Genomic DNA, 21,716 nt, shown 5'->3' on the forward strand with positions numbered 1-21,716 from the left:
ATATATACATAGTATGCTTGGGTCATCAATCCTGTCCAAATTTTTCTTTTCTTTCTTTGCGACAGGCTCTCACGTACCCCAGTTGGGCGTGAATATTCCGTGCCGCCAAGGATGACCTTGAACTCCTACTCTGCCTGCTTCTCAAGTGCTGGGATTACAGGTGTGTACCAAACCCAGCTCAATTTGTGTCTTTTCACCCAATGGTCAAATGAGTTCTCTAGGCTCTATGGGGGATACACGAGCTGAGCCCCAGTGGAGACACAGCTGGACAAAGGGAAGGAGGGAAAGATGGTCTCACCTCCACATTCCAGACGAAGGAACTATGGAAGAGCTCTGACCACATTTTGTTGACGTCATTGATGTCCTTGACATCCCAAATATAGATGCTGTGGTCCTTATAGACACATGAGAGCCACTCGTGGACGGGGTCAAAGGTCAGTGCCACGGTATCTGGGTAGACTGCTTCTGCTTTTCTGTGGAAGAGGAAGCTACCAAAGCCATATGGGTCAGTCACCATCAATGCCAGCGAGCCATTCCTGTCTCTGGTCTGGCCATGACAGCACATTCTTTGTCATGATAGTGACTGCATTTATTACTTATTGCTAGATCAGAAAAGAAAATAAGGCTGTGAGAAGTTACAGAAGCATGCAGCTCCATGAAGAACGCGAAACAGTGGTGGTGCCCGCTGTAGTTTAGCTAAAACTGGCTTGCCCTGTAGGTGGTGCAAGGACCACACACATCAGTGGTGAGATGATCAACAGATCTTTCATCTGGAATTTACATACCAACAAGCATACTGAAAATAAATCCAAAGTCAAGAATAGTGGCGAACACCTTTAATCGTAGCACTGGGAGGTGGAGGCTTTCGGATCTCTGAGTTTGAGGCTAACCTGGTCTACAGTGCAAGTTCAAGAACAGCCAGGGCTACGTAGAGAAGCCCTGGGGTGGGTACAGAGAAAATAATAAATTCAAGGCAAAATTGGCTACTACTATATAGCCAGGAAGTAGAAGTCATCACTGGTGTCCCATGTCTCTATAACACAGGTTTACAAAATGAAATCTAAAAAGGGAAGAGTCCTGTGAAAGCAATCCGAGGTGTTCTTTTTTTAAATTCTGGGGGAGGTGGGGTTATTGTTGTTATTTTATGTGCAGGGATGCTTTGGCTTAGTGCATGTCTGTATCATGTTTGTGCTTGGTATCCCTAGAAGTCAGAAGAGGTACCAGACTCTCTGCAAGTTAGACTATTATGAGTCTCCATGTGGGTGCTGGGAATAGAAGCAGGTCTGGAAGAGCAGCCAGTGCTCTTAATCCCTGAGTCATTTCACCAGTTCCTTGCTGTTGTTTTGTTTCTGTTTTTTAAAATTTATTTATTTATTATGTATACAGAATTCTGTCTGCATGCCAGAAGAGGGAACCTGATCAAATTACAGATGGTTGTGAGCCACCATGTGGTTGCTGGGAATTGAACTCAGGACCTCTGGAAGAGCAGCCAGTGCTCTTAATCCCTGAGTCATTTCACCAGTTCCTTGCTGTTGTTTTGTTTCTGTTTTTTAAAATTTATTTATTTATTATGTATACAGAATTCTGTCTGCATGCCAGAAGAGGGAACCTGATCAAATTACAGATGGTTGTGAGCCACCATGTGGTTGCTGGGAATTGAACTCAGGACCTCTGGAAGAGCAGCCAGTGCTCTTAATCTCTGAACCATCTCTTCAGCCCCTTGTTTCTGTTTTGAGATAGGATCTTACTATATAGCTGGTCTGGAACTTGCTGTGTAGACCAGGATGGCCTTGAACTTACAAAGATCTGCTATAGGTGTGTGCCACAATGACCCGTTGAGTTACTGACCAATTATCAGTCTATTCCCATTCCATTCAACCCAAGATTCTGCCCATTTCTGTACAGAGAGAAAGTAAACATATACCTCAGGCCTCTTCTCTTCTGTCTGGCTCACTAATAACTGATCCAAAACTGCTGTGCAAGGGGCAGTCCCTAGGCCTTGAGTTTCCTGTGAAGACTGTAGCTCACTAAGTACTTGCTGTGGGCTATTCAATTCTTCACCACTACCAGGAAAAGCAATTTTGTTTTTCAGATGAGAGATGAGGAAGCAAACTCAGAGGGGCACACTGACTACCTGAGACCACACGGCACACTACAGTAGGTAGAGGAGCTAGGCAGTCTGGCTAGTGCAATATGCCATGATCTGTAGCTTGTTCAACTTTCTCTTTCCTTTACACACCCAGTCACCCCATCCAGCTTCCTCTTGGAATGTTGCTGGCCCAGGATTTAACAATCTACAAAGAGGGAGCCCACCATGGTTAGACACCATGCCACATTCCACAAGTGACTTACAACAAGGGAACAGGCACAGCTTGGCCCTTCCTTCCACTCTGGATACAGCAAATGATTCTGCATTCAAGGGCTTATCATGCAACCCCCTATGGCCAGCCCACAAACCTCAGAAGAGACACGGGCGAGGCCAGCTGGTCTCTGTCAGCGTTCCAGCCACCCAGTCAGTCTCACAGCCCTTTGCTAGTCCTGCAGCACCCAGTGTGCTGTCCTTTTATGGCATTTAACTTGCTAACCACACAGCCGGCCTCTCCTACGGGACACTGAGGGGTCACGGCCACCCAGCAAGCTTCTGAGTCACTGCTCTCTTTCAGCACGAGACATGTCTCATCTGCACCTTCATGGAGCTCCCTCCTTGTACTGAGGTTTCTTGGCACAGAAGTTTGGTTGGCAGAGATTCTTTTTTGTTTGTTTTTCTTTTTCTTTTCCTTCCTTCCTTCCTTCCTTCCTTCCTTCCTTCCTTCCTTCCTTCCTTCCTTCCTTCCTTCCTTTCTTTCTTCCTTCCTTCCTTCCTTCCTTTTTTTTTTTGAGACAGACTTTCTCTGTGTAGTCTTGGCTGTCCTGGAACTAACTCTGTAGACCAGGCCGGCCTCAATTCAGAGATCCACCTGCCTCTGCCTCCCAAGTGCTGGGATTGAAGGTGTGTGGCACAACACCTGGATGCCAGCAGAGATTTTGCTGGCTCGGATTCCTGCTTTCTGCCTTGGGCTGCCACTGAGTAGCTGCTTAGTAAATGTTACAACACAGGGGAGCACATTCCGCTGTCCTCGCTCCTGCTCTGAGCATGTCTTCCCCGATGCTGGAGTGCCCCTTACCCTGAAGCTTGTCTCTGGAGCAGGACTTTCATGCTTCATTCGCTGCACTAATGCTCAGTGCTAAGAGCAATCGTTAGTATTTACAGTATGGACACTCAAGCAGATGGATGCCAGTGAACAGACTCTGAACACCCTCCCTCTCCCAAGGCAGGGCAGGGAAGTACCTGGAGTCCAGGCCCTGTGCCACGTCGACTCCCAGGTAGTGTGGCTTGGGCAGGTTGGCAAGGTACTGCAGGCTGTGGGCCTGGAAGATGCGGACTATCCCATCTGTGCATCCACAGAAGATCAGCTCCTCACTGACACACAGGCAGGAAGACAAGGAGACCTGCGGGACATACCCAAGTGGACTTGGTGTTTTATATTATTTTGAAATCAGAATATAGGATAGTCACGACTGAAGATGTGCCAACATGCAGGCACATGACTTGGGGCAGAGTTGTGACCGCTGTTCACAGGCGACTTAACAGTGGGCAAAAAAATCAGTGGGGATGGAGAGATGGCTCAGCAGTGAAGAACACTTGTTATTGCAGAGGATCCAAGTTCAACACACACCCACACAGTGCCCTCACAACTATCTATAACTCCAGTTTCAGGGGATCCAATGACCTCATCAGACCTCCACAGGCAGCAAGCCACAGTGGTGCACAGACAGATATGCAGGCAGAGCACTCATACACATAAAAATAAATACATCATAAGCGCCAGATTCTCGACAGATTTCAGTTTTCTATGGGACTTAATTTGTGAGTCATTTAGTGCTCTGTCAAAAGCTCTCTCTCAGCCGGGCAGTGGTGCTCTTAATCCCAGCACTTGGGAGGCAGAGGCAAGCGGATTTGTGAGTTCAAGGCCAGCATGGTGTACAAAGCAGTCTAGGACAGGCTACAAAGCTAAAAAGAAACCCCATCTCAAACAAACAAACAAAAACAAAAAATCCTCTCTCTCTGTATTGTTTTGTTTTTTGTTTGTTTTTTGAGAAAGGATCTCACTATGGGGCCTGAACTATACTGGAATTTTTGGCAATCTTCTGGCTTCAGTTTTCCAAGTGCTAGGACCAAGTGCAACACCACACTTTACCAAACAAAAGGGGTTTCCTTACACCATTGGTGATGGTGTATAACTGTAATCCAGCACTAGAGAAACTGAAGTTAAAAGATTACAAGTTTGAGGCCGGCCTGGGCTCTATAATGAGTTCTTGTCTAAATTAAAACAAACAAACTAGCTTTTAGCTTGCTTTAAAGTTGCGTAAGATATAAAAAGATTAAAAGGAAAATCGAAAAACAAAGGGCTGAAAGTGAAGGCTCATCAGTTCCAAGTGTTTATTGCTCTGGAAGAGGGTTCCGAGCTTCCCATAGCTCAGGTCAGGCAGCTCATACCCCCTGTACTCCAGGGCCAGTGCATCCTACACCATCTCCTGACCTCCATGAGGACCTGCACTCGTGTGTAAACACAGACACACGCAGACATACCACACTCACATTCAGCATTATAACACTGTAACAAAAAAATGCATATTTTATTTTCAACGATGTTTAGGAGTTAGAGAGACGGCTCGGTGGTTGAGTGCCTACTGCTCCTTTAGGGACCTTTGGAACATGGTCCAAGATTGGAGCTGTGTGAGGAGATTTCTGAGCACTTGTGAGGACACTCCAAGAAACCAAGACAAGAGTCTTGTCATTTTTTTTTTCTTCAAAAACATGGATTTGAGCAGGGCTGTGGTGGCACATACCTTTAATCCCAGCACTCGGGAGGAGGCAGAGGCAGGCGGATCTCTGTGAGTTTGAGACCAGCCTGCTCTACAGAGTGAATTCCAGGACAGCCAAGATTACAGAGAGAAACCCTGTCTCAAAAAATCAAAAACTAAAACCAACTAACCAAACAAAAACACAGAACTGTTCTTGGACTATGCTCTTGTGCCCCCCCCCCCCCAGGTGTAGCAGACAGGAGTGAGCTTACTTCAGATCACTCATTACACCTGGCTATTGTTATTAGTTTCTGTGCCTCTGGAAAAACATGTTTCGGCCACTTGAGGCTTGCCCTTGTGCTCAGGTGACCTTGCTGAGGCCTCAGAGTACACACTGACGGTCTGGATAAAGTTGGCTATTGCATGAGATGCTAGTCTGCCTCATTCATCGGCTCCATTCTCCCAGGTCCCACTGCCTCTAGAGTGGTGACAGAGGTCCAGAGTCTGGGTTCCAGCACCACACTGGCCACTTCACAGCTGTCTGTAACTCGAGCTCCAGGGAATCTGATGTCCTTTTCTGGCTTCTGTGGGCACTGCACTCATTTACACAAACACACTACACACAAGTAAAAATAAAATAATCTTTTCCTTTTTCCTCTTTTTTTTTTTTTTAAAAATGATACTTAAATTCCTAGAAGACATAAAATTTGGAAGTCTTCTACATGCTATAAGCCCTGAAGGCAAGTTCTGGGGCAGTCACAGAGGCCAATCAGGGAAAGGAGCAAAAAGCATATCTCTCTCACCCACTGTCAATGTACCCAACTGAGCTTGGAGCAGGTTGACAGTGTGGACTCAAACTCAGGTTCTGGGAGAAAAAAAACAACTCTAACTTTTATTACATTTTATTACATTTATTATGTATACCGTGTTCGGCCTGCATGTACGCCTGCAGGCCAGAAGAGGGCCAGATCTCATTACAGATGGTTGTGAGCCACCATGTGGTTGCTGGGAATTGAACTCAGAACTTTTGCAAGAGCAGCCAGTGCTCTTAACCTCTGAGCCATCTTTCCAGCCCCAGCTTTTCTTTCTTGACTGAAAAAATAGTAGGCTCAAGAAACTGTAAGAAAAAAAATCTGCATATTATCTCACGTGACTTCCTTGTCAACTTTGAGGAAGATGGTATGGTTTCTCTGTGTAGTCCTGGCTGGCCTTGAACTTAGAGACCCATCTGCCTCTGCCTCCCAAGTGCTGGGATTAAAGGCTTACCGTCTGGCTCCATTTAAAATTTTTACTGATTTATTTGTTCAGGGGGAAGGGATGTTCTGGTGCCACAGTCACACGTGACAGCGAGAGGACAATCTGTGGCGTTAGTTCTTTTCTCAGTGAGGACCTCAGGCCCAGGCACTTTTCCTTGCTCGGCTATCTCACTGGCCCGGCTATCTCTCTGGCCCGGCTATCTCACTGGCCCGGCTATCTCTCTGGCCCAGCTATCTCTCTGGCCTAGTATTTGCTTTAACGGATGAGGAGATGAGCAAACTCGGAAAGGGAGACTCTCATATGGAGCCTGTGTGGCTTTTTTTTTTGGGGGGGGGGCGGGTGTTCGGTTTTTTGAGACTGAGTTTCACTATGTAGCCCTGGCTGTCCTGAATCAACAGAGATCGACCTGCCTCTGCCTCCTGAGTGCTGGGATTAAAGGTGTGCTTCACCACCACCCGACTGGCTCACACAGAACCTGGACAGTCAGTCACTAACGATACCAGGCACGGGGTGTGCACCTGCAACTGCAGCACTCAGGAGGCTAAGCAGGGGATCATGGGCCTGAGGACAGACTCAACCTCACAATGAAGGGGAGACCCTGTCTGTGACAAAACACAAACGCCTCAGCCCCTCCCAAAGCACCAGCAGGTCAGTGCACAGTAGAACACCCCTGGATGTTCTTCCCAACTGACTGCTGGCGGAGAAGGAGCAGGGTACCTTCAGGTTGATCCACTTCTCCAGCATCCTCTTCTCATTGAACTGGCAGAGGAGGCCAGAGTAGGACACACAGAAGGTATTGCCTGCCATCCGGCCTCGGCCGCAGGCCACACCACAGAAGATGTTGTTGTGCAGCTCGCCCAGGATGCCTGAGCGCCCCACCAGGGGCACTGTGCCAGTCACCTGGAAGCACAGAAGGACATGTTAGTGACTACCCCCTTGCCTAGTGCTCAGCCGTGCTCACTGGGCCCCTTCCTGACACAGTTAGAGAAGGGAAAAAAGCAGAGCCCGCACTGGGGCAGAGAGGCCAAGAAGCAGTGGTCCTCTAGTGAGCTCTGGCCTGGGGCAGATCCAGCAGCACTTACTAGTGAGCACCTGGACGCCTGAGAACCTGATGACCTGTGTGACGAGTCCTCCAAGTCCTGGGTGGTCACAGGAGCCTACGCTGCTGCTGCAAGTGACTCTCCGAGACCTGGCTGGAGTGGGGACACAAGCTCACCTTTGCCTCAGTGGAGACTTCCAAGAACCAAAACCTCACGTGCCGATTCCCAACGGTGACAAAATAGCTGCTGTCCTCAGAGAAGGACAGGGCGATGACTCTACATGACACCTTGTTGGAAGCCACCACACTGTCTTTCTGAAAGAGTGGGAGCAGGCTTAGGACACTGGAGACTCCCTGCTGGCCCATGTGCCCTCAGGACCTCTGGGCTCTTACCTTCCAGTCCCAAACGTTGAGGACCATGTCATGCTGGTAGCCCATGGATACGATGTACTTCATATTGGGTGAGAAAGCCACGCAGGCCACACCATACTTGTGGCCCAGCATCTCCGTCACCTGAGTTTTTTCCTCCACATCCCAGATGCGCACGGCTGGCCTGTGCCCGTTCTGGGGGTGGGGTGGCAGGGTAAGGTCGTTTTTACTGCTGAACAGTGTGCCAGACAGGGTTTGAGGGACTGTTTAGGCTGAAGTTGAGATTGCCATGACTTGATCACCTCCCCTATCGGACACAGGCCTTTTCTGAAATTAGTCAATTGGGGATCCCCAGGCCTGCTGGCAGCAGAAAGAATGGCTCCAAGGCCTGTCCCAGATGCTGAGGCCAGACTTACCTCTCCTGTCACTATGTATTTCCCATCTGGGGAGAAGGCCAGAGCACTCAGGGACTTCCTGAGGACAAGAAAAGAGCTGTCACTGGTCCCACCAAGGGTGACTGTGCTCTCAGCATTCTGCCCACTCTTGATCCCCAAGGCTGGGGTTAGGCTTGAAGGAACAAGTGCCAGTAGCTCCTACACAGCCAGTATAGCCTGTGTGCCCAGCGTGGCACTGGGGGAAACGGAACAGAAGCAAAGGGCTTTTCCTCCCTCAACACCAAACACTGCAGACCCAGGATGGAGATTCCGTTTTCTTCCCCAGTGAGCTTCCCAAGACCCTCCCCCTGTAACAGAGCCCTCAAACTCAGACAAGGAGCTGGTACAGCCTTGGCCTAACTAGAGAAGTGGTGCTCACGGGAGGACACCGGCACACATGCAGATGCGCTTATTGAGTGCTCTAGGAACCCCAACACCAAATGCTTCCAGTACCGTGTGCACATGTGCATGTGAAGGCCAGAGGTCAACTTTCAGTGCTGTGGCTCCTCAGGCACTACCTACCTCATTTTCTTGTGACAGGATTTCTTGATGGTGCCTAGGTTACCAGTTACGCTAGGCTAGCTGGCCAGTGAGCCAACAGGGATCCCCATTTCTACATCCCCAACACTGGGGATATAAGCACGTGTCACTGTCACCACACCTAACTTTGGGGAGGGGGTGATACAGGGTTTTTCTGAGTAGCCCTAGCTGTTCTGGAACTTGCTCTGTAGATCAGGCTGGTCTCAAACTCAGATTCGCTTGGCTCATGAGTGCCTCACCTAACTGTTTATGTGGATCCCGGGGACTGGAGTGGGTCCTCACGCTGGCACAGCAAGCACTGTATAGACGGAACTGTCCCCAGCTGTTGTCTCTACTCTAACTAGCCTGAACGTGGGCTGAAGGGCAGACTAGCTGCCATGCCTTTTAGAAGCAAGGCCATGCCCGGACTCTACAGCCCTAGCTCCTCCTTTGTTTCAATCCTGGTTTTAGGTACTTTGTTTTCGTTTTCTTAGACAAGATCTCATGAAGTGTAGCCTCTTGCCTCAGCATCCTAAGTGCTGAGATGATAGGCTCACGTGCCATCCACCTGGCTTCTATGTGACTCTGCCACCTCTACAGATGATTTACCATCCTCCCTGGCCTGTGTATGCCATCCGGTGGCATCTCTTGGCACTCAGTATGACATACAGCTCCTTCTCCAAGATGCAAAGTGGTGGTACAGTTCTGCTTCAGCTTTCTCTTTCCTCTCTTGCTCCGGTGCCCAGCACTTGGGCCCATGGCTATTCTGCCGGTCACCTGTCTCTTCACCTTTGTAGCACTTCTTGCTAGTTTTCCGACATATGGGTATCATCGCTTCCTTTAGGTCTCAAACTCAGGGAGGCCGCCGAGATAGCTTTCCCCATTCTCTTCCCAACGCCCCACCCCTGCAAGCATTTCCTCTGTGACACTGATGGCAATCAGCTGGTAATCTGCTGGTGGGTTGACGTCTGTCTCCCGCACTGTCAGCTCTAGAGGGCAGATGCTTGTCCCTGCTCACAGCTAGGTTGCCATTACCCAGATAGTACCTAGCACAAAGCAGTCCCTGGGACCACTGCTGAGTAAATGAGTCACCACCCACGAGTAACTCCGGGCTCTGTGCGGAAAGGGATGAGGACAGCAGCCTGGTTCCCCAACCCCACCACATGCCCAGGCCCCGCCTACCTGATCGTGTTGAAGATATGCTGCTGCTTGTTCTCTTTGGGGTTCAAGATCACCACCACACAGCTGGGGAAAGAGGAAAGCACGTCTGAACTGGGGGATTGGGAGAAGCACCGGGTCCAGGCATGACTCTCCCCAAAGAAAAAGTCATTTGTCAACATGGCTCCTTCTGATTTTGTTTGTTTTTCTCATTATGTAGCCTAGGCTGGCTTTGAACTCCTCCTGCCTCAGGCTCCTGTGCCAAGGAGCTTTTGGTTTTGGTGGTACTGAGGATGGAACCCCAGGGTCTTAAATATGCTAGGCAAGCCGCCTACTCCTGAGATACCTCTCCAGCTTTTATAAGCTCCCTCCCTCTAGGCAGAAGATTCTCTTTCTGGTTCCCCCTTTCTCCAGATATTAATACTGAGAAATATTGGGCACTTGTTATTAATATATGTATGTATATATGCATGTATATGTATAGGTTTTTCGAGACAGGGTTTCTCAGTTTTGGAACCTGTCCTGGAACTTGCTGTGTAGACCAGGCTGGCCTCGAACTCACAGCAATCTACCTGCCTCTGCCTCCCAAAAGCTGGGATTAAAGGTGTGCACCACCACCACCCAGATATATATATATATATAAGAATATATATATATATATTCTTAAATAGAACCAAACACTTTCTTTGTAGGGACTATTCCAGGAGGCCCTAGGCTTACACAGGCCTCACGGCTGCCTGCTGAGGCCAAGGGCTCTTTAGAGCTGACATAGAGGAATGAAGCCCAGAGGGGGAAAGTCCTTTACACAAGCCACCCAGGTCAGAAATGCAGTGGGGAGTGAATATACCCCAGCTGGATTTAACAGCTCAGCCTGTCCTGTCCTGGACTGTGTCCCAAGGTCTCATTAATAGATACTGTTTGTTACTAAGTCTAGTCGGCCCTATCTTTCTGCAGGGTGGAGGAGAAGGCTCTTTCATTGCCTAAGCAGGGCCAAGCTAGACCAGAATCTCTGGACTAAACACAATCTCCTCCAGTTCTGTCAACTACCGGAATGGAGGGCTACTAGCTAGGAGCAGAGGCTCTAAGAAGGGTCTATGTAGTCGAGCCGGACGTGAGTTTGGGTTTTAGCCACTTGAGTTTCCTATAATTGCTACCACCTCACATTGCAGTCATGAGTAAAGGGCTTTCCGAGCACTGACTTGCCAGGTACTGCTCCAGACACAGATGATGGTGAGAACGGAGTCCTTGCCACAGCCCTCAGAGGGAGCAGCATTGTCTGTATCCTACAGACAGGAAGCCAAGGCCCAGGGAGATGTACCAATGGCTTCAACTCCAAATTTCTCAACAGCAACCCGCTGCTGAAGCCCACCCATGTGCTTACCCTGCCAGGTAGGCTACATGGCCTGTGCCAGGGTCACAGGTTAGCCCACTGCTGTTCTGAGCTGTGATGCCAAGCACCTTCTCAAGCGTCACCTGCAAAGAGAAGGGCTGTCAGAAATACATGTTCTGGCAGGCCCCACATGGCACAGCTGCCTCGGTCATGAGTCTCAGGGCACTCCACACACTCCTGCGCGTCTGAAGCCATGCTGCTTACCAGCAACTAGCACTTGACTCTTGACACCATTCCCTTGCCTGCTGCAAGAGGAACATGGGCTAGCAGGAAAAAACGGGCCTGCAGGGGAGGAGGACCGCCCAGCAACAACGTGACCTCTGACTGCGGGTCAAAGGGTGTTGGTGGATAAATGACTTATTGCCTGACAACCGGTAAGGAATAAGATCACAACCACCCTTGTTTACAGATAAGCCACCAATCCTGCAGCTTCAGAGGGGCACAGGTAGAGGGCAAACCAAGGCGCTCTGGTTCCAATGTCAGCACTTCAGGCCATATAGGGAAGACACAACACTAAGCAAAAAGCAGATAGTATCCCCTCATCAAATTCAGTCTAGTGTTTTCAACAGGTAGAGAAACAAGTCACACTAAAACAGATTTTTTTTTTTTTTTGAGCCAGTCCTGGAACTAATACTTATAGACCAGGCTGGCCTCGAACTCACAGAGATCCGACTGCCTCTGTCTCCCGAGTGCTGGGATTAATGGCATGTGTCACTACCGCCCGGCTAAAACAGATTTTTTTTTTAACAGGTTGAAGATAGAACCCAATATCAGAATGTTTCCCTAGCATATATAAGGCCTTAGCTTTGAGGCCCAGCACTGAAAAAAAAAAAAAAACCTTTTATTTTTTGAGACGGGGTCTATTTGTGGAGCCCTGGCTGGCCAGGAAATCACTATGGGGACCAGGCTGGCCTGAAGCTCACAGAGATCCACTTGCCTTTGCCTCCCGAGTGCTGAGGTGTAAAGGAACGTGCTATCATGCCTAGGAAAAAAGAATTTCTTTTATCTCATACATGTGCCAGAATTTCATCAGGGTTGCTAAAATGATAAAAAAGAAACTACAGACTAACAGAATTGTGGCGCCTTTGTATCTTAGATACACCAGCTTCTAATGGCAAAGCCGAGCCACAGGCCTCCGAATTGACAAGCAAACACGGGGGTGGTAAGGGCTGATGCTTCTGAGTTCTTATCACAGTCAGGCACTGTTCTCACACCTCTGGGCAGAGCTCCTGAACACATGACAACCAGAGCCCCAGGGCAGCTACCAGTGCAGCAGGAGCGACTGCCAGGACTCTGGCGCGGTCAGTCAAGCAATGGCACTCATGGGACTTACACGCTCATTAGCTTTATGGGGCTTTAGTGTAACTGGACATTTTTAGAGTATGGCTTTTGCAAGCCAGATGATCTCTGTGATGTGCTGTCAAATGAGAAAAAATAGATGACATCACCCCAAACACAATAACAACAGTATTGACTAACGCTGACAGAGTACCTGCAGTGTGCCTGCCCAGTGTTCTGAGGCTTAAGATGCGAACCCTCAGAATTTCACAGGGACCCTATAAGGAGGCTGCGTAAGGAGGCGCACATCTGTGATCCTGGTACTTGGAAAGCAGGAGGAGTATAAGTTTGAGGCCAGTCTGGGCTACATAATAAGATCCTGTATCAGCAACAAAACAGAACAAACTGAAGTGTAAAAGCTAGTACGGTGTGAGAGATTCTACACCATTCTTCTCGTTTTACAGCTGGGGTAACTGAGGCATGGCAAAGTTCCTAACTTGATACAAGGAACAGAATATTTATGCTCAGGCAGTCGAGTCCAGAGGCTGAGCAGACCACCTTACGTATCCCTTCCTGTACTTGCTTCTGTTATTCTCCTACACGCAGTTTAAGAACACACAAGGCACTTTCGGGAGTGTGTAAGGACCCCAAGGGAGAGTTAAAGTGGGTGTCTCTAGGCTGGGATTCCAGAACACTTCTCCAGACAAGAATTTTCAGGCTGAGACTTGAAGAATGGGAAGAAGCCAGAGAAAGAGACTACAGCAAAACACCCAGCAAAGAATTAACCAATGCAAAGTCCAGGAGGCAGAAAAGAACTAGCAACTTCAGAAAAACAAAAAGCAGGCTGGTATGGCTGAACCTCAGTGAAAGGGAGGACAGAGAAGGTACAGGCAGCCGGTGGTGGTGGTAGTGATGGTGCACGCTTTTAATCCTAGCCCTCAGGAGGCAGAGGCAGGTGGATCTCTGAGTTGGAGGCCAGCCTGGTCAACAGAGTGAGTCCCAGGACAGCTGGGGCTACACAGAAAAATTCTGACTTGAAAAACAAAACAAAACAAAACAAAAAAACAGAAAAGAAGGTACAGCCACTATGGTGAGCAAGGGTCAGATGTGGTGGTGCACGCCTTTAATCCCAGCACTTGAGAGATAGAGTCAAGTGGATCTCTGCATTTGGGGCTGGCCTGGTCTATATAGAGTTCCAGGATAATCAGAGCTACACAATAGAAAGGCCTTGTGGGCAGGGACCACTTGCCTATAATCTGGCACTCTTGGGGGGATTCTCTAAGAGATCGAAAGCCCACCAGAGAGGAAAAAGAGTCAGAAGCAGCTGCCATGGATCCATCCTTTATCTGGACACTGTGTGTGCCAAGGAGACAGTCACCATTTCCTCTCCCTTCAATCCCATTGTGTGGCTGTCATCGCCATGTTATAAAAAGATTGTGTGCCCAGCAATGACTAGAGAACCACTCTTAGTGTTGCTGGTGGGCTGGAAAGGAGGCTCGGCAGTGAAGAGTACACTGTTGCTCTCCCAAAGGACCACAGCCATCTGTAACTCCAGGTCCCGAGGAACCGACACCCTCTTCTGGCCTCCTGATGCACCAGGCACCCACAGAATGCACATATATACATGTAGGCAGAACACCCACATAAGAATAAATAAACCCTAAAACAATAACAATAGCAAAAAAAAAAAAAAACCCAAACCAAAAAACTATTGCTCTGGGGCCAGAGAGGTGGCTCAGTGTCAGAACATGGCCCAGGAATGGAGTCATGTGAGGGGGAATTCTGGGTGTTGGTAAGGAAACTCCAAGAAACCAAGACCAGAGCCTTGCAACCTCAGTTTCTTCAAAAACACAGAACTGTTCTTGGATTGTGCTTTTGTGCCCCTCCCAGGTGTAGCGGACAGGAGTGAGCTTACTTCAATTTACTCATTACAACTGGCTATTGTTATTTGTTTTTATGCCTCTACAGAAAAACATGTTTCTGCCACATGGGGCGTGCCCTTGTGACGGACACTTTACTCATGTGACTCCTCTTAACCCTCGGAGTGCAAACTGTCTATGCTCTGAATAAAGCTGGCTATTGCACGGGACTTTAGTCTGACTCATTTATTGGCTCCATGCTCCTGGGTCCCTCTACCTCTAGAGCAGAAAACAGCTTAGGAGGGAGAGGTTCTTGGGAACAAAGCTGACAACTTGAGTTCAGATCCCCAAAACCCACTAGGAGAGTTTAATTTCAAAAGTTGACCTCACACACTTATACCTACACCATGGTACAAAATCCAGCTCCCCCAATAAATAAATGTAATATAAAAAATGTTTTGTGCCAGGCGATGGTGGTGCATGCCTTTAATTCCAGCACTCAGGAGGCAGAGGCCAGCCTGGTCTACAAAGTAAGTTCCATGACAGCTAAGGCTGTTACACAGAGAAACAGAGAAACCCTGTCTCGAAAAAACAACAACAAAATGTTCTGCAGGAGCTGGAGACATGGCTCCAAGGGTAAGAGCACTGGCTGCTCTTCCTGAGGATCCAGGTTCAATTCTTAGCACCCACATGGCAGCTCATAACGATCTGTAACTCCAGTCCCAGGGGACCTGGGACCCTCACCACAGACATATACATGCAGGCAAAACACCAGTGCACATAAAAAGAAATAAAAATCTTTATTAAAAAATGTCTTGCTTATAGCATTCCTTCTACCTAAAATCATTTCTGGGTCTCAAAATCTGTGGAATTGTTCTGTAACCCTCCTCCCAGGGCAGCACCACTAAGACTTTACAAATCATTCCTCCCATTCTCCATGATTGCGAGCCATAAATACGGAGCAGGAATCCCTTCTAGTGAAGGAAAGGAAGGTAGATCGGAAAGGTTAAGCAAGTAAGGGAAGCGAGTAAAGGTCTACTACATCAGGGGACTGATGTCAACAAAATAAGGGCCAGAAGGCCAGGCCTTATCCTGGGGCGTCAGAGAAGAGGCAGGTCAAGAGCCAAGCCGCCCTCTTCCTCATACCCAGGGATGGCACTGTCTTGTTGCTGTTGTGGATAGCCAGCCCTATTCCACAAAATTAAAAAAAAAAAAAAAAGGAAATAAGCAACAAGAAAACACTGGAATGGAATAGATAAGTATCTTAGATTACTCAGTGAGAAAGTGAGACTAGGGAAGATTTGTAAACGTAAAATATTTTCCCAAGAGTTAGAACTAAACGCAATTTGCCAACGCTCTAGGTGGAGCCAGAATGATGGGCGGCACCCAACGCCCAAGCCAGCAGAAAAGTGGGAGGAGCCTTTGCGAAGGGGGCGGGTCTTCCGGGCCAGGCGGGCCTGGCAGGCAGCCTGCGGCAACACATAAAGAGAGATAGGAGGACCCAAGGGCCTCGGGCGGGACCAAGGTGGCACCGAGAAGCCCGGGGCTGGGTCCTCGGAAGGAGCGGACTCTCACCCGGTTCTGCACAGTGTCCTCAGGAGCCGCCGCGAGTCGTGTCCGGCGCCGGAGGCAGAGCGGTGGGGCAGGAGGCGGGGAGGACTGGTTTCTCCGCGCCGGAACTCCCGCCATAACAGAGGGCAGCTTCTCTACCGTGTCACTCCGCGCGTAGCCTCCGGCCGCTAGGGCCGCCATCATCCTGGCAGAGACCAGCGTCCGTTAAGCCCTCAACAGCCGCCTGTCGCCAGCACCCACTCGAAGAGCGAATGGCCGCGGGAAAGCCGGCGCCGCCGCCCATTGGACCCAGCCGGCAGCCCGTCTGGCCAATCTTGGGGCTGCTTGGCGGACTCGTGGCCAATGGGAGCTAAGGGGCGGAGCTGAGGGTGGAGCCACGGCCGGTCTAGTGCACTGCTTTCAGGAGCCTCGCTTGCTCATCTTCAGCTGGCGTTTCCTTCGTCCACGGAGACCTGGGGCTTTCACTTCTACGAGGCTAAGCCCTCGGCTCGTCCTTTGCCACAGTCCAGGGCGACTACTCAAGTTGCAGCAGTCTCCCGGATGTAGGTCTAGGGCGGGGCCGGGGAGCCGTGGACTTGGCGCAGGCCCGGGAACACCACCGCCCTACTCTTGCCTATGCAAGTGGTGAGGGGCAGGCTTTGCGCGCGTGATAGGGGCGTAGTCGTGGTAGCACGAGCGACATCGTGTACGTCTGCATCCTCAGTTTCCCCGTCACGTGTTGCGACATTTCCCCCACCCCACTGCCCCTGGGATGACGTGAGGCTGGCTGATTGCAGGCGGGCGGGGTTGGGCCAAAGTGGTACCGCTGACTGGGCAGGACTCGACGGGGTCGGACAGCTAGCTATTCCTAGGTACCGCTGGGCTCCAAACTGCTCCAGCTCGGCCAGACAACCTGCCCCTGAGCTTCTACAAGTGAGCGCAAGCGCGGGGCGTGGCTCCGGGAGGGGTGGGGCTCATGCGGGGGTGGGGGGAGCCGCTGGCTAGACCCTTGGTCCAGCTTGCCTGAGTCCTGGGAGACGCTATTAGGAAGATGCAGGTGTAGATAATGTAGTTCCTTCACTGCCACAATGTGAGCGAAAAGGTGACAGGGATGTGTAGACACATAGTTCTCCCTGCCCATCTCCTGTTTTGTTTTGTATTTTTCCCTTTAACTCTATGTGGAGCGTCACATGTTTGAGGTATTCAGCATTGTTAGCTCTCTGAAACCAACGTATTTTATTTTTAAACGTTTATTTATTTATTATGTAGTATACAGTATTCTGCCTGCATATGTGCCTGCAGGCCAGAAGAGGACACCAGATCTCATGACAGATGGTTGTGAGCCACGATGTAGTTGCTGGGGATTGAACTCCGGACCTTTAGAAGGTCAGCCGGTGCTTTTGCTTTTAACAGGAGAGCCATCTCTGCAGCCCAACCCAACGGATTTTTGTCTCTTGTTTCCTCTTAGTCCTAGGTTTCTAGTGCCTGGCATTTAGTAGTAATGAGGACAAGGACAACAAGCTGTGTGCAGCAGCCAGATAGCTTCATAAAAACCAGGGTACTTTGTTTTGCTTGTATGTTTTCAGAGAAGATCTTACTAAGCTCAGGCTGACCTTGAACTCATTAAAAATAACTTAAAATATCTTTAAACTTTTAAAATATTTATTTATTTATTTATTTTTTATGGCCCGGCAGTGATGGTGCATGCCTTGAATCCCGGCAGAGGCAGAGATATCTGTGAGTTCAAGGCCTGCCTGGTCTACAAAGCAAGTTACAGGACAGCCAGGACAGCACAGCGAAACCCTGTCTCAAGAAAAAAGTATTTATTTATGAATGCATGGCAGGGGCTCGCATATGAGTATTGATGTTGGCAGAGACCAGAAGGAGGAACTGGGTGTCCTAGAGCTACAGTTATAGGTAGTTTTGAGCTGCCCCAGTGAGTTCTGGGAACTGAACTCTGGTCCTCTGCAAGAGCAGTACATGCTTTTAAGCACTGAGCCATCTCCAGCCCAGCTTTGAACTCCTGATACTCCTGCTTCCACCTCCCAGGCATGAGGATTTCAAGCACTCACTGCCATGCTTGGATTAAAAATTACATCTCATCTTTGTTGGTGCCTACCAATGACTGGCAGGCTATTCCTCCATTTCCATCTTAGAGCTGTCAGTGAGTTGGTCTAGCAAAAGAAGCCACTTACTTGAAGGTTAAATGAAGACCAGCAAGAGGGTTCAGTAGATAAAAGTGTTTCCTATACAAGCCTAATGACCTGAGTTCAATCCTTGGGATTCACAGAGGAAGAAAAGAACTGACTCCTGAAAGTTGCCCTCTGACCTCTACACGTTGGACATGTGTAACATGTGCCTTTCCACCTACATTCCTTTCCCCAATATTAAATTTTTAAAAAGTGACCTGGACAGTGGGGGCACACATCTTCAGTCACAGCACTTCAGAGGCAGGTGGATCTCTGAGTTTGAGGACAGCCTGGTTAACAGAGCTAGTTCCAGGACAGCCAGGGCTACATGTAGGCCGAGACTGCTCCTTCATTTCCTGGCTGCCCTGACCTAAAATAATCACACAGAAACTAAATTAACACTGCTTGGCCTATTAGCTCAGGCTTCTTTTTTTTTTTCCACTGTATCTAGCTCAGGCTTCTTATTAACTAACTTTTTTTAAAAGATTTATTTATTTATTATGTATACAACATTCTGCCTCGATGTATGCCCACACGCCAGAGGAGGGCACCAGATCTCAGTACAGATGGTTGTGAGCCACCATATGGTTGCTGGGAATTGAACTCAGGACCTCTGGAGGAGCAGCCAGTGCTCTTAACCTCTGAGCCATCTCTCCAGCCCTTAACTAACTTTTATATCTTAAGTTAACCCATTTCTTTTTTTCTTTTTTCTTTTTTTGGTTTTTCGAGACAGGGTTTCTCTGTAGCTTTAGAGCCTGTTCTGGAGCTAGCTCTTACAGACCAGGCTGGTCTCGAACTCACAGAGATCCGCCTGCCTCTGCCTCTTGAGTGCTGGGATTAAAGGCGTGCACCACCACTGCCTGGCAAGTTAACCCATTTCTATTTTTTTATATTTTACCATGAGGCTCATGGTTTAGTTGTAAGGTTCTGGGGTAGGCATCTGTCTTCTTCAGCAGCTACATGGCGTCTCCCTGACTCCACCTTCTTTTCTTCTCTATCTCTGCTTGGAATTCCTGCCTTGCTCTATTCTATGCTGCTGCAGATTCTTTATTAACAATAGTAATAAAACATATTCATAGCATACAGAAGGCAATCCCATATCACCTCCCATTTTCTGTCTAAATAAAAAGGAAGGTTTTAACTTTAACATAGCAAGATTACATACAGCAAAACAGTTATCAAGCAAAAATTACAATTACAATATTTAGTCCATTTACATTTGGCAAATTAAGGAAAATACTCTTAGCTATCTTTGTGAGACTAAAGTTTTATACCTAATCTGTCTTTTATAGTTATAAAACTGTCTTTCTTCAACTCCATCAAAGATTCCAGAAGGATATAATATTACCTAGGAAAACAGGAATTGCATTGTAAACAACTTTCAAAACTCTATAATTGACAGACATCTCACTGCTTGGACAGTCACCCAAAGTTCTTCTGTAACATTGGGGTATTCATCTTCAGCCTATAGGCCCATAGTATCCAGAAGACTTTTTCATAAAGCAGGAGATTTCAAAGACAGTTCTGCCTGTATTGGCAGTTTGTCAGTCACTTTCTTCTGTGTTCTGCAAAAAGCCCGGCAGACTCTTTCATGAAGCAGGAACCCTGAAATATTGTCTCACCTTCTTTAGACAACTTTAGCAGTGATTTTTCTGTGGGTGCTGTATGTCCAGTTTATACAGCATAACATCAAGCAGTCCAGGCAAGAGCAATCTCTTGTCCAAATGGCTAACAAACTCCATAAGAAGCCCCTTCAGTGCCCATCATCCTCTTGAAGTAGATCGGTGCTGCCAGGAGCAAATGAATCTCATCATGAGAAGTCCTAAGTTCTTAAAACATTTTAAATGCCTTATTCTGTTAGTCTTTGAAAGGTTTGAAGAATACCTACCCATTTGAAATATATCTCTATACATCTAGAAAACCGAACTTAAAAAGACTACAAGCTTGACTATTATAGATGACTATTGACCTGTATTTCTTAGTTATACATTACATTTTTAAATGAGTTGCACAAACACAATACCTTAATCAAGAGCAGAAATATGTATAATAAAATTGACTTTAAATTTGTATTAATAGACCAAGATCTATACCAATGCAAAGTATTCATCTCTATAGCATATCCCCCTTTAAATGTAAAGAAACATTTATAAGCAATCATTTAGGGAATTTGGGTATTGTGGAAAGATCATTGTCCCACAGTACTTTCCCTTTTTTTCTTTTGAAAACAAGAACTCTAAATCTGATCTCCTTTGTTTAGCTTTTTTTTTCCTGACCATTATCCATAATAACTTGTAACCAACACTCTAAACAAAGACAAACATCCATAATCCATTTTATGGGAATATGGGCATAGTTTTCTAGGTTACTTCCTGTTGATTGGGGGTGCTGGTAATCTTATGGGGACCTAAAGAAAATTTAGGATTATAGTTAAGTCCTGACTGGAATATTCTGTGAGGCTGGATCACCTCAGCCAATAATCTTGAGAGGCTGTTCTGGATGTAGAACTCAGAGGAAAACTCCAACAGAGGTCCTCTGAAATGTTGAATCATCTGTGCCATCTGTTCCTATTGGAGAATTTTCAGGGGGGTCTTCCTTGATCAAACCTGATTTTTCTTAACCCAGAATGAATCCACAGCCTCTCATTTCCTGTGGAAACAAAAGCAAAAATCTCTTCTCCAAAGTAATATTTTTTGAATCAAATTTTGAAGTCAAAGCATTTTCAAAATATATAGATTGGATTAATCCAGCAACATTTATAATCCAATGTCTTTTAGCAGCTGTTGCTCCTTCCTCAGCCATCAAACAATTCAAAGACAACACAAAAACATACAGTATTCAGATTCTTTTTGTATTTTCTATCTTTACATGGCTTTATTTTAAACTCCATTTCTTTTATTTTATTTTTTTTTTTGAGACAGGGTTCCTCTATGTATCTTTGGCTGTCCTGGAACACATTCTGTAGACCAGGCTGTCCTTCTCCTTTAGTAGCTACATGGAATCTCCATGACTCTGCCTTCTTTTCTCCTCTATCTCTCTCTGCTTGGAATTCTTGCCTTGCTCTATTCTGCCCTGCTGTAGGCCCAAAGCTGCTTCTTTATTAACAAATAGTAATAAAACCTATTCACAGCATGCAGAAGGGAATACAGAGAGAAACACTGTCTTAAAAAAACAAAGAATAAAGAAAAAAAGAGACAGGTGGTGGCAAATGTTTTCAGTCCAGCACTTAGGAGGCAGAGGCAGGGGAATCTCTAAGTTCAAGGCCAGCCTGGTCTACAGAGCAAGTCCCAGGACAGCCAGGGCTACACAGAGAAACCCAGAGAAATTAAAAAGGGGAGAGAACCCAGGCATGGTGGTATACTCCTTTAATTTCTGAACAAAGGAGCTAGAGGCAGACATATGAGGCCAGCTTGGTCTACACAGAGTTTCAGGACAGCCAGGGCTACATAGAGAGACCGCATCTCAACCACCACCCCACAAAAAATGAAAGAAAAAGAATGTTTTCTAAAGAGATTCAAGAGCAGGCCTGGTGTCAAGAAGGAAATGAGGTAAAGCACATGAGGAACGGCTCCTATGATGCCAGTTGAACGTTTGCCTGGGAGGCAGAGAGAACATTCAGTAGTCCTTTGGGGCTTTGTTATAGGGGCCTATTACTAAGGAGTTATATCTTCTTAACAGTCACAAAGTTCTGAACTAACGGTGGCTTGAGCAAGTTACGAAGTCTACGGAACCAGCACCATTAAGTTACAGTGTAGTCACAAATATCCCAATCTCAGTGGCTTACTATGGCCCAGGTATGGTCCTTGCTCACGCTGTCCATTGCAGGTC

The 21,716-nt window shown here is 47.6% G+C and overlaps 1 protein-coding gene across 1 annotated transcript in view; it reads right to left on the minus strand.

The window, feature by feature from the left end:
- The window catches only part of Wdr62 (WD repeat domain 62), a 39,973-nt gene extending 23,480 nt beyond the window's left edge, over window positions 1-16,493 (minus strand). Inside the window, 9 exon segments of the mRNA XM_050119061.1 lie at window positions 238-488; window positions 3,329-3,489; window positions 6,820-7,002; window positions 7,319-7,456; window positions 7,535-7,705; window positions 7,927-7,984; window positions 9,646-9,708; window positions 11,003-11,094; window positions 15,724-16,493. Coding sequence (XP_049975018.1) covers window positions 238-488; window positions 3,329-3,489; window positions 6,820-7,002; window positions 7,319-7,456; window positions 7,535-7,705; window positions 7,927-7,984; window positions 9,646-9,708; window positions 11,003-11,094; window positions 15,724-15,903 — 1,297 coding nt within the window. The 5' untranslated portion in view covers window positions 15,904-16,493.
- Window positions 16,494-21,716: the final 5,223 nt, after the last annotated feature.

The sequence above is a fragment of the Alexandromys fortis genome, unplaced genomic scaffold (genome assembly GCF_014885135.2).
Source record: "Alexandromys fortis isolate MF-2015 unplaced genomic scaffold, M_Fortis_MF-2015_v1.1 scaffold_140, whole genome shotgun sequence".
Classification (NCBI taxonomy): domain Eukaryota; kingdom Metazoa; phylum Chordata; class Mammalia; order Rodentia; family Cricetidae; genus Alexandromys; species Alexandromys fortis.